Source organism: Nicotiana tabacum, chromosome 19 (genome assembly GCF_000715075.1).
Source record: "Nicotiana tabacum cultivar K326 chromosome 19, ASM71507v2, whole genome shotgun sequence".
NCBI lineage: Eukaryota > Viridiplantae > Streptophyta > Magnoliopsida > Solanales > Solanaceae > Nicotiana > Nicotiana tabacum.
This window is the reverse complement of record NC_134098.1, coordinates 84394909-84410204: the sequence shown is the minus strand read 5'-3', so window position 1 is coordinate 84410204 and position 15296 is coordinate 84394909. Positions and strand designations below refer to the sequence as shown.

Here is a 15296-nt window from a genome sequence, read left to right as displayed (position 1 = left end):
CAAAAATCAACTTATTTTGAGAAGTATTTTTTCTACTTTTGGTGAGAACCACTTTGTGTTTGGCTAATTCATTTGAAAAACACTTCTCAGTAGCAATTAGTGTTTGGCCAAACTTTTAAAAACTGCTTCTAAGTGTATTTTTCTCAAAAGTGCTTTTGAAGAAAAATTATTTTTTTCTGCTTCTACTCAAAAGCAATTTTTTTCTTCTAAAAGTTTGGCCAAACACTCAAAACTTTGGGGGAAAAAAAGTGCTTTTGGCTCGGAGAAGCTTGGCCAAACAGGCTATAAGTAACCTCAAGGATAAAGAGGGACAACATATGTTATAAAGAGAAAGAGCTGGAAGGAAAAAAAAAGGATTATTTCAAACTTCTGATGTTAAAACACCAACCAAAAATTCCCAACCGTTTACAATAAAATGAAGGTCGAGGCCCGCCCTGTGTGAAGCCAGAGTTCCCAACAAAGACATAGTGATTTATTCTCATATATATCTTTAGCCATAATAAGAGTTACTGTACTGGTGGAAATAACAAAAATAACCGGTGAAATAATCGAAGCGCATGCAAGTTGCCTCAGAGACCACCTCATCAGAAAAGGAAAAAAAAAAACGAAAGGACCAAGAATCCTTTAGACCTAAAAGCAGGTATACCTCTCATTTTCAACAAAAGCAGATGATTGCCTGAGGGGCCAATAGAAATGAAAGTAACATTATCTTTGTGGTGGAGTGAGTGGTAGATCCATTGTTGCATATCCATTCAGAAAAATTGTGTCACAAGTTCGTACAAATGAAAGCCTCTATGACTGGAAGGTACAAACTCTTAGTCCCTTGCAATATGACCATCCGGAAAGGGAAAGGGAAAGGGGGGAGGGGTGGGGTACATCCAGTTGTTCAACAAACAGGGATAAATTGTGTCGGAATCAGAATCATTAATCATTCACAGTGGTACATAAGTACAAAAATGAGTACATATCTGAAAGCCATATGATGTTAGTGCTAACAAAGTAAAGTAATCTAGGATTGAGAGAAAATCAACTGCTTCATTTTAAGACATTGCTAACTGCTAAAAAAGTAAAGTATAATCTAGGATTACCAGAAAATATTTTAGATAATACTAACTTCACAGACCACCGCACTCTTGATTTTACGCCTGGAGAGCCCTAGACCAGATTTTGACCTTGTAGAGAGACCAAAGATAAGCAAAAGGAAGGCAACAAACGTATGTGAAATTTCTGTCCATGACCAACACAATCATCAGTTACACTACTCCAGAAGGAAGGCGCATGACCAGCTGTCCACCGAAAACACTGCAATAAATTTAAAATGTGCAGATGTCATAGTCAATACAGCTTTGTGAAAGCCAGAAGATAAGAAACAAATTGACATGCAGAGCATTTTCAACCTTTTAACATAGTAGTAACAGAAGTCTGCTAAGATAAAGGTTTGGACAATTTCGGATATAAGAACCATAGAAGGCCATAGACCATGACCCAATGCTACCAGCAGATGACCGCGACTGTCCAAGACCTGACACAAAGCCAAGAAGAAACCAGAAGGTTATCACAACTGTATAGCATGGGTGTACAAATGAATCTGGAGACTAAGAGAACTCAAATACTCCTTAAATAGTAATAGCAAAGTTTATAATGCCAACAAGATCCTACGATGTGAATATATGACCAACCAATACATATTCCCGCATTGACAACTTATCATACATCAAACATCTTGATCAACCAAGTGAAAAATAATTGAACATTCTTAATGAATTCCACACAACATAGTGAGAACTCGGTATGATAACAATGCAATTCTATGCCTGCTTAACTAAATATATTCCATACAGTACCCCTAAGCTAAGCCAATTAGGCAGTTATTAAAAAAAAGAAGATAAAATCTGAGCATCATATCAGCTAGTTAAATTTCTTCAGAACAAACTATGCTGGGTAAAATCGTAAAACGCGGCTCCATCCAGGAAATATGAATGACATTTTCAAATAAAGTTATCTGACAAATTGTGATATTTTGAGAAATAAATTATCTGACAAGTTTTGATATCCAAATACTTCACGAACTGAGAGTTTGCAAATCAAACCTGGAGAACCCAGTGAGCACAGCTTAAGAACCTTGCAACACCCAATGCAAATACATAATGAGCTGTGAATGGTTCAACTATCTGTATACAAAACATCAAAGGACTTGTCAAAGGCAGTTGATTCTAGTTCCGCAACACAAAAATACTGACGGGGGTTGGGGGGGGGGGGATCTGCATTTCATAAATAATTACATGCAATTATACCTTAGTGTTTTGCATGACACGAAGTTGAGGTAGCACAGAAACTGCCTCCAAGTAAACACAGAAAGCCCAGAAGACTCTATTAACGAAGAGATGTGATGTAGATGGATGAATTAATAAAGCTAAGGCAGCACAAGGGATCACCTGCAGAAAATTGAAAAAAACACACATACATTCTTCTCAAAAGAAAATAGAAAAAACTCTGCAGAGGATGGCATTACAAGAGTCATGCAAACAAAATTAATACAAAAACAAGGAGACGTAATGAAACCAGCTGCTTGAATGAATCAAAGATACTTTACAATCTTGAAATGAAGATAAAACTGAAAGCCACACAGACTCCATTCAGAGTCCACAGAAAATTATTTGCAAAACGATTCTTAATCCCCAATGCCAGAGATATATTGGTCCGAAGGGTAGCTTCTATAGCAATGGCAAAATAGCAGTCTCTGGTCACTTCACTAACATGGCATTGCTAAACTGGCAAAATAATCCATGAATAAATTACTACTTCGAAATGCTTACTAGAAAATAGGTTGTACTCCCTCGATGTCACTTTATTTTACACCATTTGATTGGACATTGAGTCTAAGCTTTCGAATTTGACTTGTGTGTTATATAAGTAATAGTGGAAGAAAAATTATTATTTTAAAGGTTGAAAAAAAGTTTGATAGAGGAAACATGGCATCAAAGTTTAAATTCTGAATCTTATAAATTACAAAAGTTGTATATATTATATAAAATAAGATTTTTAGTGGAATAGTGTCGAAACTTTAAAAAATAGAAGAATACCATAAAAATGGGGCAGAGAGATTATAGGATATGCTGGTATCAAATATCAACATTGGATAGCACTTGAGGTTTGAGTGTGAGTTCAATAAACCCTTTAGCTTTCATCTATCAAAAGGAACATAAGATTAATAAATTTATGAAGTGGATAACTAAATTAGATAGCAAATACAGCACTGCAGATGGCAACAACTAAATGTGTTTCAGTTCTTAGGCTCCTGAAGGAAGAACTGTGTTTTGAACTTTTGGTTACTCTTATATTACCAAGAAAGGTGCTTTATTATTGAATTTGATTTGCCGTACTGAAAGTAATAAATAAATAGAAAACAAGGAAAAGTTATAACAAGATGATCAGCCCGTTCATTTATGCCTTTACCTTCTTCTGTTGTGGGAGCAGAGGTTACTAGGAGGAGGCCTAAGCTATCTGTAACTTGAGATACACCCAATTGACTAAAATACATTGAGAACCATTTTAAGTTCAAATTTGACATTAAATATGATAATTAGACATAGATTATATTTCTTTATTTCTTCCAATAGATACAATAAAATTCTTTTTTCCTCTAATCTTCACGTCTAATCAAATTAGTTGAACAATTTTCATTATCTTAAGACCCCTAAATAATACCGATCCTGATAACTTAATACAAATAAGTTTTGACATATATCAATGCTTAAGTGTATCTTGCCTAAGCAAAAACCTAATGTGAGCTAGTTCTTTGCGTCATATGTCGGATCTAATGTGTATCTTGCCTAAGCAAAGACCTAATGCACATTATGTTGAAAATAATCACACCTGATAAGAAAATATCATCGGATCCACACTATATGCAATTATGATGTTAAAATGAACAAAATCTATTTATATGCAATTATGATGTTAAAATGAACAAAATCTATTTATCATATCCTGGATAGTTTAGATGAAAACATAGTATAGCTTTGTTATTATAACAATAGTGGATTCCTATCAATTACATTAATTTTGAATAGACAGAACGAGTGACAAATATTACTAAACTCAAAATATGTAAAAGTTAATACTTACACATTTTTCTGATAAAATAGAAAGTAGGTCAAACAACTCTTAAAACATCAACCTTTTATTTGACAGAAAGTTTAAAGACGCATCTAAATGTTATCCTTCATTACTTGAGAGTTGGGACAGTACATGTACATGGAGAATGGCATAAAAGAGAGTGCCGACGTCCTGGTAATCCTTTTAGACTTTGGCATTCTACAGTTTTCAATAACTATCCTATCGTTTTCCAGCAACCAATTCATATAAAAAAACAGTGCAGAGAAGAGTGAGTAGAATAAAATATTCAGAGCAAAATAACCTTTCATCTATAACTTAATATCATTTTCATATAATGAGCAAATTGTTAATTATGACAAAGTAGTGCAAAAATCACCAGCGACTTCTTATTTTATGCGCAAAAAAAAAAAAAGAAATCGAACATCAGATTGAACCAGAATCTACTTTTGTATGGCGAAAACAAAAGACACCAAATCATTTTTTGGAAATAGCATTGCAGGTGATGAGACCAAGAGCATGATACTGTTAGTCGTGCATACTAAACTTAAACTTTTGAATTGTTAGACTGGATGAGTAAGTTGTATGTCAGATTTTATCCACACCAAAAACTTGTCATTTGTCAAGATCTTTCTTTGTTTATATCTGTAAAACTGGATTTTTCAACACTAGCAGATCCTGGTGAGAGCTGTATCTATCATGGACTGTTAAATCAATCATAGACCTTTACATCAAGGTATAGACTTCTGAAGCCATAATAACTCATAGTTGCCTCGTTACACGCATGTATATATAGCTATGCACACACATACATAAACACACTATTAACATGTCAAAACCAGGAATCATGTATCTTTCTTTGAGAGGAAGATGCCAACTGAGAAACTAGCCCCAATGACACAACTAAGTACCACTTAACAAGAAAATTGAAAAAAAGGTATGCATAAGGTGTTTGTGACTTACCACGTAATAGATTAAAAAATTGTCTTTGTCCTCCATGTAACTTGATTTAAGCTTAAAACGGATCATATAAATAACCCACAAGGTCGTAGCGAATGTAGCTAAATCAAGTAAAGTGTGTATATCATATTCCATGACAAAACTACAATACAGTCTAACAGCCAAAAACATAGCAGTGAGCTCCTGCGATTTGAGTGAAAGCCCTGCAACAATATACGACAGAGTTATAAATTACTATTGTTGCTTATGGAATATGCAATCAGAAAAAACTGAGGCAAAGGATTGAAACAGAAATAAAAGGCAAAGCTCCCAAAATACTATTTTATGCGCATGCTTAAAGTTCCAGTCTGCCTTTTACTTCCACAGTCTCATATTTTACTTGTTTATTGACGTTTTTTTTTTCAAAGAACTTTAAGCATGCGCATAAAATAGTATAAGCCATGTTTACTAGTCCTTAAAGAAACCATAACCAGCACGAGCTCCAAAAAATCAAGCAAGTGCTTTAGCTCTTATTCACCTGTCACCTCCCTAATCTAAAATTATTAGCCACGAGAAAAGGACTGCTTTACATATCTGAAGATACTCCTTATGACTAATGTTTGTAATGAAAAGGAAAAAACCCTAGCAAGTTGTTCGCCACTTCATCTTAACCCACAAGAATGGTTGCATTCTTTAAGAACAGAAGCACCGGTAGGCAAAGTTAACATAGGTCTGCGTCACACTGCTTAATATTCCGCCTAGAAAACTGTTGCATCATAAATTTCATCAGTCACATTCAATAATGGCAGCCCGATGCAAGAAGGATCACACGATCACCCAAAGGGTATTATGTAGGTAGCCTACCCTGACGCATAGCGTGACCGATTTCACAAGTGACCTATATAGGTCAAGGAGACAACTTTACCGACCTCGAGGCTATCCTTCAATCATAACATATTATAGAGTCAACAAAATCAACCCCCCCCCCCCCAACACCATCCCACTCATCAAATCCATAAAAAAAAGCTGTTAATCTGAAATTGCACCTAGTGACGATCTGTTATCCAAATTATTAAGCAACGATCTCTAGATTACTTCAATTCCTAATTTAAATCAACAAACAAAACCCTAGAATTCATCAACAGCTGAACCCAAAAAGTTAGATCTTTCTAAATTCAGGCAAACGAAGCAATCTTTTGACAATAAAACAACGGGTAACAATTACACAATTCGTAAATAAAGGGAGGAATGAATTTAATTACCGGCACAAGTTTTTTCTTTCATGAGCTTATAGATGAGAACGGAGATTCCAATGGAGTGAACAGCCTCAGAGGCGACGAAGAGGTTATCGTGATCGTGAACGATGGCGCGTAGGAGAACAAGCGCCGCCATGCCGGTGATGACCGCCAGAAAAGCCTTCACCTTTGGCGGTTGCCGGCGGACCCATGTCGACACGGCGTGGATCGGCCTCCGTGTCGTCCTCATGCTGCTTGTTTTTTTTTTCTCGATTTGCGGATGAATATGACTAATATTCGATAACGAAATTAAACTTTAAGATTGAAATATACGAGGAGGTGAATATTGGTGAAAATAGAATATGTAGCGAAAGAATTCATTAATTAAGAGGAGTCGATCTTGTTGGACACTAACCGATGGTTTTTTTTTTTTACCAGTATACCTTGTTGGGGCTTCGGAAGGATAAAAATTAGGCTTTGGGGAAGTAAAGTGAAAACAGAGGTCAACTAAACAATAGCAAAAAAAAAAATAAAATAAAATAAAATATATATATATATATATATATATATATATATATATTGTACTATCATTCTAGTTTGGTAGTATTTTTCAATCTATATATAACCAATACTTGTATTAGTTATACACCTTATTTAATACTATTTTTATACATAACAACCATTGGATTAGCAATACCATAATTTTTCATACATGGATAACCATGATATTCCACCAACATAGTTCACTCAAAATTGTGGGTAGCTCGTAAACTTCATAATACAAAGATTTTAAAATTTTAATCACATACATAGTATGAGAATTATGTTTGAGATGATAAAATAGAAACATGTTACTTCCTCTTAAATTTTGCCAATATTAAAATCTTCTGTTTTGGTAAATATGCACTTCCAAACTTTGACCAGGCTTGGCTAAAGAAATACAGGAAAATTAGCAACTACAATATGACCAGATAATTAAAGAATGACAATTGGTGGAATATGGTAATACACTAGATCAGCAGGAATTTGAAATATGTGTTTTGAATTGCATAAAGCGTGTATTGGCTAATTATTTGAATTATCGAATCAACAAAATATAGAAACAACAACAACAATAATGAATGTAGTGTAATCCCACAAGTAGAGTCTGGGGATAGTAGTGTAACGACCCGACCGGTCATTTTGAGCTTTAGCGTTCCGTTCAGTGGTTCGAGGTTTTGAGTGACTTCATATTCTGTATTATGACTTGCGTGTATGGTCGGATTCTACTTTCGGATGTTTCGGGATTGATTTGGAGGAGTGATTTTCATTTAGAAGTTTAAGTTGGAAATATTGACTGAGGTTTGAATTTTGTGAAAACCACCCCGGAACGGTGTTTTGATGGTTCCGATAAATTCGTATAGTGATTTTGGACTTGGGCATATGCCCGAAATTGAATTCGGAGGTCCCTACGTTGATTTGGCTTGTTTTGCCGAAAGTTGGCAATTTGAAGGTTTAGAAATTCCTTAAGTTTGACTATGGTTTGGCTTTATGGATATCGGGTACGGATTTTGATTTTGGGACTTGGAATAGGTGCGATTTGTTATTTGGAACTTGTGTGCAAAATTTGGTGTCATTCCGAGTTGATTTGATAGGAATCGGACGCGTGGTTGTGTTTTTAGAAATTCTTGAGTTTCAATGTAAATTTCATGTGTTTTGAGGTCCAATTCGTGGTTTCGGATGTTATTGTGGTGGTTTGATCGCGCGAGCGAATCCGTATTAGACTTGTGTGGATGTTTGGTACGGAGCCCGAGGCATGTTAGAGCTACAATGAAGATGGGTCTGGATACAAATATTCACTGGATCTGGATACAGATCTTGTGTTCTAGAGTATACAAATATTCAAGTACTGTAACCTGGACTTTAGCCACATAGCAGCCATGATCATATATACTTTACTCCGGTTGTGCGTTTCTGTTCGAAATTGACTCTAGGAAATTGAAAGATGATGCTGTAATTTTACTAGGAACTTTAACTCAAATCAGAATACAAAAGAAGCCACATTCATGGTGGTTTCTCGACATCATGAGTCTTCATTTTATCGTTGTTTTCTTTCACTTTTTTACCATCTTTGTTGCCAGTGGCCCTGTTCCTGATGCCAGTAGATTTTAGCATCTACAATATCTTCCTCTTGCGTTTAGTAACAGGTTCTTTTCAATGTTTCTAATCATCAATATTGAGTTGCAATCTTTGTTCTATAGACTCCAAGTTTTATGACAACCAATTAAGTGTGAAAGTTCCATTCCAGAATCATATTCTTTTATTAAGATCACGCTACGGGAAAGAAACAGCCTCTTGCAGAAACTGGTTAAGCGGTTGCCATGTGACCAGGAGGTCACGGGTTCGAGCCGTGTAAACAGCCTCTTGAACCCGTGGAAACAGCCTCTTGCAGAAATGCAGGGTAAGACAGAGTACAATAGACCCTTGTGGTCCGGCCCTTCCCGGACCCCGCGCATAGCGGGAGCTTAGTGCACCGGGCTGCCCTTTTTTTTGTAATGACCCATAGACGACAGGTACAACTGGAAAAAACAGAAAGATGCATGAAAATATGAGTACACATACAAGCAATAAGAGTTAACAAGGAACTAGCAAAATTAAAAAGCTGCTACTAACATGGAGTGACTGCTCCTTCAAAGCTCTTCTTGCTCAGTGACAATTTTTAGAACACACACTATATTTTCTGATGGAGAAAAGGTGACAGATAGGTGATGTTCCTGTAATATTCCAAGCACACGGACAGAGCTACTGATTCGGACCCATAACTTTACAATTAGAATCAACTTATGGCTACTGAATTGTCTATTTGGGAATGCATGCACGACATACTATATTTACGGACATTACACATCACCTCACGTCTTCACTACTGAATTGTCTCTTTGCAGTCGGACAATAACCCACATCATAGACATTCCACATCATAGATATAACTCTATGAAGAGCTACATGTCAATATACGGCTGAAAAATCATGTCATAACTCATCAGGTAAACTAGACAGGTCAATAATACAGCTAAATGGAGTTCAAGAATCAAGATAGCAAGTATGGGTGAACAGAAACTAATAGCAAGAATGGAAGAAAATTGTAGGTAAACAGGAAAAAAGAATCAGACTAACCCATTCTGACTACATTGTATACTAATTCTACAAAGTTTTGTCATTTCTAGTAGGCAACATCCGGATGCAAAAGCTGAGATATAGCAATCAAAACGAAGCTGATCGTTTCAAGACAGGCTTCAATTGCTTGTCTTCCTCAAGTGCAATCATTCCCAAATGAGATGGGTCTTCAAGCATCATCTTTGCCACCAAATAACCAGCTATTGACCATGTTTGGTATTTACGCGCTTGCTTGCCTATGAATCGGCCAAGTTTTCCATCATAATATTCAGGCCACCCATCCTTGGACAACCGAAGTTCAGCAAGTTCAATGGCACGTCTTGCAATCTGAGGCCTCCCGGTCTTGATACACGCTGCTGTGAGGAGCCATAGAAGCACTGCAGCCAGAGACAGAATGAAATATGAGAGAATGCTCTACACAATCTTAGAGAAGATATAAAATTACTAAAGAATTCATATGGCAAGTCAGATCTGTTTTTTAATAATTCTTAAGCATTTGATAAGACCATCTAAGCTGAATTATGGAATTGCTTGAGAAAAGATCAAGATAGGCCATATAAGGAAAAACACAATAAGTAAATACTATACATAGATGAGCGGCACATCCATGACAAGAAACTTTTCCATCATTGACCGCTTCTAGAGAATTGAAGACCCAGTTTAAGGCAGTTTCGGAAGTCCTTGGGATTGTTTTACCAGGAACTAAAAGTGTAATTCAATATCTCAACCAAATTATATCTTTCAAATATGATTAAAATAACCTTCAAACTATAATTAAAGAACATTTTGCTATTCCCTGAGATGATCATCACTATTCTATTTCAAACTTCAGTATACACCCAGGAACAAATAGGTACCTGGCCATGATCCCCCATTGTGGTAGCTCCATCTAGTGTTTTTTGGATCACATCCTGTTACAATCCGCCACTCATGACCCTCTATAGCCGGATAACAAACCTTCAAAGGCATCTCTCCCACCAATTCATGCCAACGTGACTCAATAAGATCCATGATCTTAGTTGCCTGTTCGTGAGTTGCTAAGCTAGATAAAATTGCAATACAGTTTCCCAAGCAGAACCAGCGGAAATCCATGTTCGAAGGACCAACATTTCCAATGAAATAGCCACCACAAACTGGCATGAAATCAAAAACCCATTCTGGTAGAGAATCAGGCATGATATTAAACTTGTTGACTGCTGTATGGGAATATTCTTCAGTTTTATATCTGTATATGTCATTAAGTTGCTTTAAGTCAAGCCAAAAGTAATTTCTCATGTGATAGCTCAATGCATGCAGTCTCTTCACAATTCGTTCTATGAACTCCTTCCCTTCAGCGTCATGCTTGAGTAAAAGAAGTGCACACCTTAAAGCCATGAAGAATAGTGCTTGTATTTCTATTGGGTATCCATAAACACCCTGATAATGTTTGTGTATCACAAAGTAGTCAGTGAAACTTCAGGATACAAGTGCATACTTAAGCACAAAAGGGATAGAAGAACTAGTTTTTTTTAGTTGCAGCAAATGTTTGCTAATTCTGCTATGCAGATGTAAAGGTTAATATGAGAGAGGGAGAGATAAAGAGAGATCTGCATATGAGAAATGTTTAGGAAATTCCAGACAGAGATACCACTTATGTCTCAATATAACTAGATGAAAAGGTAACAGAAATATGATGCTTATATGTGTGGTATGTGAAAGTATTCTAGGGACATCATCAACGTTGGTCGTCCAGTTCAGCTGATAGTATTTATTGGATAAATTTGTATAAGAACATTCCAAATTAAATTAGCAATTGGAAGTTTGGAACAAATCTAACACCTCTGACGCAAAAACAAATTGAGTTCCAACTTCCTACTCCTTAATTTGGTAAAATACTAACATGAGAGTGATGATTTGAGTTTGCAAGGATGACAGCCCTTGTAATTTGAATTTACAACCTCAATGAAACTTCAGTATACAAAACATATGGAGACCTTTCTATATCATTTCAGAACAGTGAGAACAAGGATAAACAAGAAGGAAACTCACCATTCTACGATCTATCATACTGCATCCATCGGCACAAAGAAGAGTCGGAAATGTGTCAAACCCCTCTGAAAGGCATAGACTGAGTATCAGGCGCATACCCTTCTGGCATTCAGGCATCTCAGATAGAGAAGTGTCCCCTGTAGACTTTGTGTATGCACGAAGTAATATAATCCACCAAAATCCAGAATCAACAGGAGCCACTCTTCCTATTGCACTCTCCCCAAAATCTGCGATTAATGTCTCGGTATTTCTAACTGGATCATGGAGTACTTTGAAACTAGCTGGCATTACACCCTCTCCCAATTGGAATCGATCTATCTTTTTCTCCCATGATTGAAGACGAAGAGTCTTCAAGATGAAATTCTTCACTATTTCTGGTTCCCCGTTCATTAGAAAAGCCAGCGCACTTGGAACAAAGTCTCTGACAAACACCTGAAGTTATAGATGACTATTAACAAACATCTAGAACTTTTGTACAGCTTACTCTTCCAAATGCCACATACAACAAATGAAAATCACTTTTTCATGTCTTTAGAAACATTTATATAATTATAAAAGAGGGATATTCCAGACAATTGTATTAACCAATGATTTTGGAAGAAATCAACTCAATTGCTCAGTGGACCAGACTTCTTTTTGACAGCATATAAAAAATTTCCCAGTCCTGAAATTAGTGTATTAAAAGACAGCTAGAGTGGATATCCCAGTAAATGTGAATTTGGAAGGGGGATAGAGTGCAATAATACACATTATTGGGATGCAATTAGTTCCAGATATTAACACTTTTAATTGGACAAGGATAAAACTCTCATCATTACAATGATAAAAGAAACTATAGCTCATTAATTGAAAGCCTATAAAACAAGCTCAGAGGAATAAGATGGCATCTCAACTCCCCTCTGAGTAGAGGACTTCTTGCAATTACCATAATTTATCTAGAGCCAAACATAGTTGACCGACAAACTTTTATCTTGCAATAGATGGCTTTAAAAGAGCACTTAGTATTTGGACCAAGAAGCCTAAGAGAGTGATAGTACATGATTCCCAAAGGTAAAACTAATTTGACCTGATTAATTTTACTAGAGAGTACAATTATCCCATCCACAGATACTAAGCTGTTTTCTACTGTTAAAGAGCAAAAAATATTGCTCAATCAAATTAACTACAGATAACTTTTAGCAAGGTAATGGACTGCAGAATATGTAATGTCAAATTAGTGATTCAAACTAAGCAAAACTAAAATTCTTCCTCAGATCACTACGAAGTTAACTATTTAAAACAACAATGCACAATACCGTTGACCTTACAATGACATAATACACGTTACCTGATCATAGTTAAGCTTTTCGTCTGAATTATCTAGTGCAGCAATAGTCCCAACAGGCTGCCCGCGAAAGTGTACCAAGGTACGCCTCAAAGCTTCCCAAGCCTCGGCAATCATAGGATTTGGCCCAGGTCCAAAAGGTGACCTAGGGGTAGTGAACCCCGATCTTTTTGAGGGTGAAAAAACACCATCAAAGTGGTCCAAAGCGCGGAAGAAATTTTCAGCTCTAGAAGGGGGATGAGGAGAGAAGCCCAGTTGAGTATCGGTAAGGGACCTCTCAAGTGAGCCCTGCCTCTCAACATTTAAGTGTCTTGGCCTAGGTAACCTCGAGAAATCAATGTCTTCCAATTCGGCCACACTACTGAAAGAGTCCACATTTCTTATACTACTGCCATGATTAGATACATCCCCAGAAAGTGTTGACATTCTTGAAGGCTGAAGCCTATAGTTAAAGGATTTACAAGCTATTTAGAGGCTCAACAATCTGCATTGAAACGAGAATTCAGCAGCATGCATTACTGATAAAAATTATAAACAAGGGGCAGAAGCTTGAAGAAGCTAAACGAGCCTAGAATAGCAGGTACACCTTTTCAAGCCATTTTGATATGTTATTAATCAAACATTAGCGCCCCTCTAGAGTATGTATGTCAGTTATCAATGTAACTGAAAGCAACTGTGTGTTTCATACAGATCAAGACTAGTACCCAGGGGCAGATGCATTATTAGTTATGGGTTCAATCAAACCCAGTAATTTTGGCTCGAACCCTATATGTATTAAAAATGCACTAGATAAGTACAAATAATTAATTTAGAAGCTTTTGTAGAATCACGAACTCGAACCCATAAAGTAATTTAAATTCTGGATCCTCTCCTAGTAGCATGACTCATTAATCATATTCTGTACGGAGAGGAATTGCAGTAGAGGCGTTAATTAACCTAATGTAACAACTCAAGAAATGGAGTGCACCTTAGATTCAACAATCACGATAAACTCTTCTTGTATTCTCATATCCTTTGTTACTTTTTGTTTCTTCACTGGAACCAAGCAGGGGTAATTTGCACATTCAGATGTATAAATTCAATAAAATCATGAGAATCCTTAACAACCCATATCAAAATTTCAACCGAAGGCCAACCGAATGCATGCATGTACTATCACTAACTTATCTCCGAGAAATCACAAAAAATGAAGAAGACAACAACAACAACTAGTTGGCGTTATGCATATGAATTAATCTCTATCTATTAATTCCAAAAAAGAAGTTAATAAAAAATAAAGAAGAAATCACGAAAGAAACCATGTTCTCGTATGGGCATTTGAAAACTTACACATACGACGACGTCTGAAATCGGATGAAAAGCGAGAAAGTGCGAAGACATCAATGGCTTTTGGTGTGTGTGTGTGTGTGTGTGTGAGAGAGAGAGAGAGAGAGAGAGAGAGAAAATGGTGACAGGTTGGTCACAGATCAATGGAGGGTAATGGTTTTTTGGATGGTTGCATTGTGTACGTACACCATAACCATAAAGGTGGAGCAAAACTCTTTGCTGTCTCACACCGTCACGGAGAGTACGTGAATATAAAACCGATCAATCAAATCTTTTTTGGCGTTTCGGATTTTTTCTTTCTGTGCTGACTCTACCCGTACGTCAATGCGTTAACGCTAGTTTTGCCGTGTAAATTATCGACTCAGTGGTTAGACATGCCAAAATGGATAAAAGAAAATGATTATTCAATCATATTATCCTGTGGTTGGATAATAAATTTTTTAAAATAGGTCAAATATAGATAAAAATATAAGTAATGAATAACTAATGAGTTTAACTTTTATATTTGTAAAATTTCAAATTGAAAGTTACTAAGTTTGGGAGATTAGGAAATTCTCCGGGGAATGATCATATACCATGGATCCGTCGATTAACTATTTTTTATCCGTATTAAATATAGGTCTAGTCGGATCGTATAATTTATTCGTTTTTGCATTACCCATTTTTGACCCGTCTTATATCCGACTCGACCCGCTAGTTTGTCACATGTGAGAATCAATTAAGACCTCAAGATTTTAACAATTAAATTCGGTCCTTTATGATATCAAACATAACGAATAAAAACTACTAACAATAAATTGTTCCTCAATGTTTAAACAACTCTAAGGGTTTGTTGGTACGAAAAAGATAGTAGTATATGATTTCCCGAAAAATAAGTAATTTTTTAAATTTATTTTTTTGTGTTTGATAAGCAAAAAATATTGTTCTAAGATTATTTATTGTATATAATTTAGGTTAATACTATGGGGCGGAGGGCAAGGAGTGGAGTGGGATGTTGGGAGGGAGAGGAGACAATCATCATGAAATGCCACTTAGAAAACTTATTTTTCTTACTCGAAAAGTCATTTTCCTGATTTTTAAGGAACTTATTTTCCTATAAAAAAAATTAAAAATATTTTGACCAATCAAACATGAAAGAGTTAGAAAACGTTTTCCAAAAAACGATTTTTTCC

General features: G+C 36.1%; 2 protein-coding genes across 3 annotated transcripts; both read right to left on the bottom strand.

Annotated features, from left to right (window-relative positions):
* Positions 1 to 888: 888 nt before the first annotated feature.
* On the bottom strand, positions 889 to 6672 carry LOC107803195 (uncharacterized). The gene is made up of 6 exons (XM_016626833.2): positions 6318 to 6672; positions 5080 to 5279; positions 2295 to 2435; positions 2091 to 2171; positions 1398 to 1522; positions 889 to 1302 (listed from the first exon to the last, which is right to left on the bottom strand). Exons 1-6 carry the CDS (start codon positions 6538 to 6540, stop codon positions 1254 to 1256), a joined length of 819 nt encoding a protein of 272 aa, XP_016482319.1. The 5' UTR covers positions 6541 to 6672; the 3' UTR covers positions 889 to 1253.
* Positions 6673 to 9259: 2587 nt separating this feature from the next.
* LOC107797521 (putative alkaline/neutral invertase B) lies at positions 9260 to 14291 on the bottom strand. 2 transcript variants are annotated; one of them, XM_016620419.2, is made up of 5 exons: positions 14128 to 14291; positions 12802 to 13282; positions 11475 to 11906; positions 10304 to 10862; positions 9260 to 9823 (listed from the first exon to the last, which is right to left on the bottom strand). In XM_016620419.2, exons 2-5 carry the CDS (start codon positions 13222 to 13224, stop codon positions 9534 to 9536), a joined length of 1704 nt encoding a protein of 567 aa, XP_016475905.1. In that variant the 5' UTR covers positions 13225 to 13282; positions 14128 to 14291; the 3' UTR covers positions 9260 to 9533. The 2 variants fall into 2 exon arrangements, with proteins under 2 accessions (XP_016475905.1, XP_016475906.1); XM_016620420.2 differs by having other exon boundaries at positions 12802 to 13240; positions 14128 to 14263.
* Positions 14292 to 15296: the final 1005 nt, after the last annotated feature.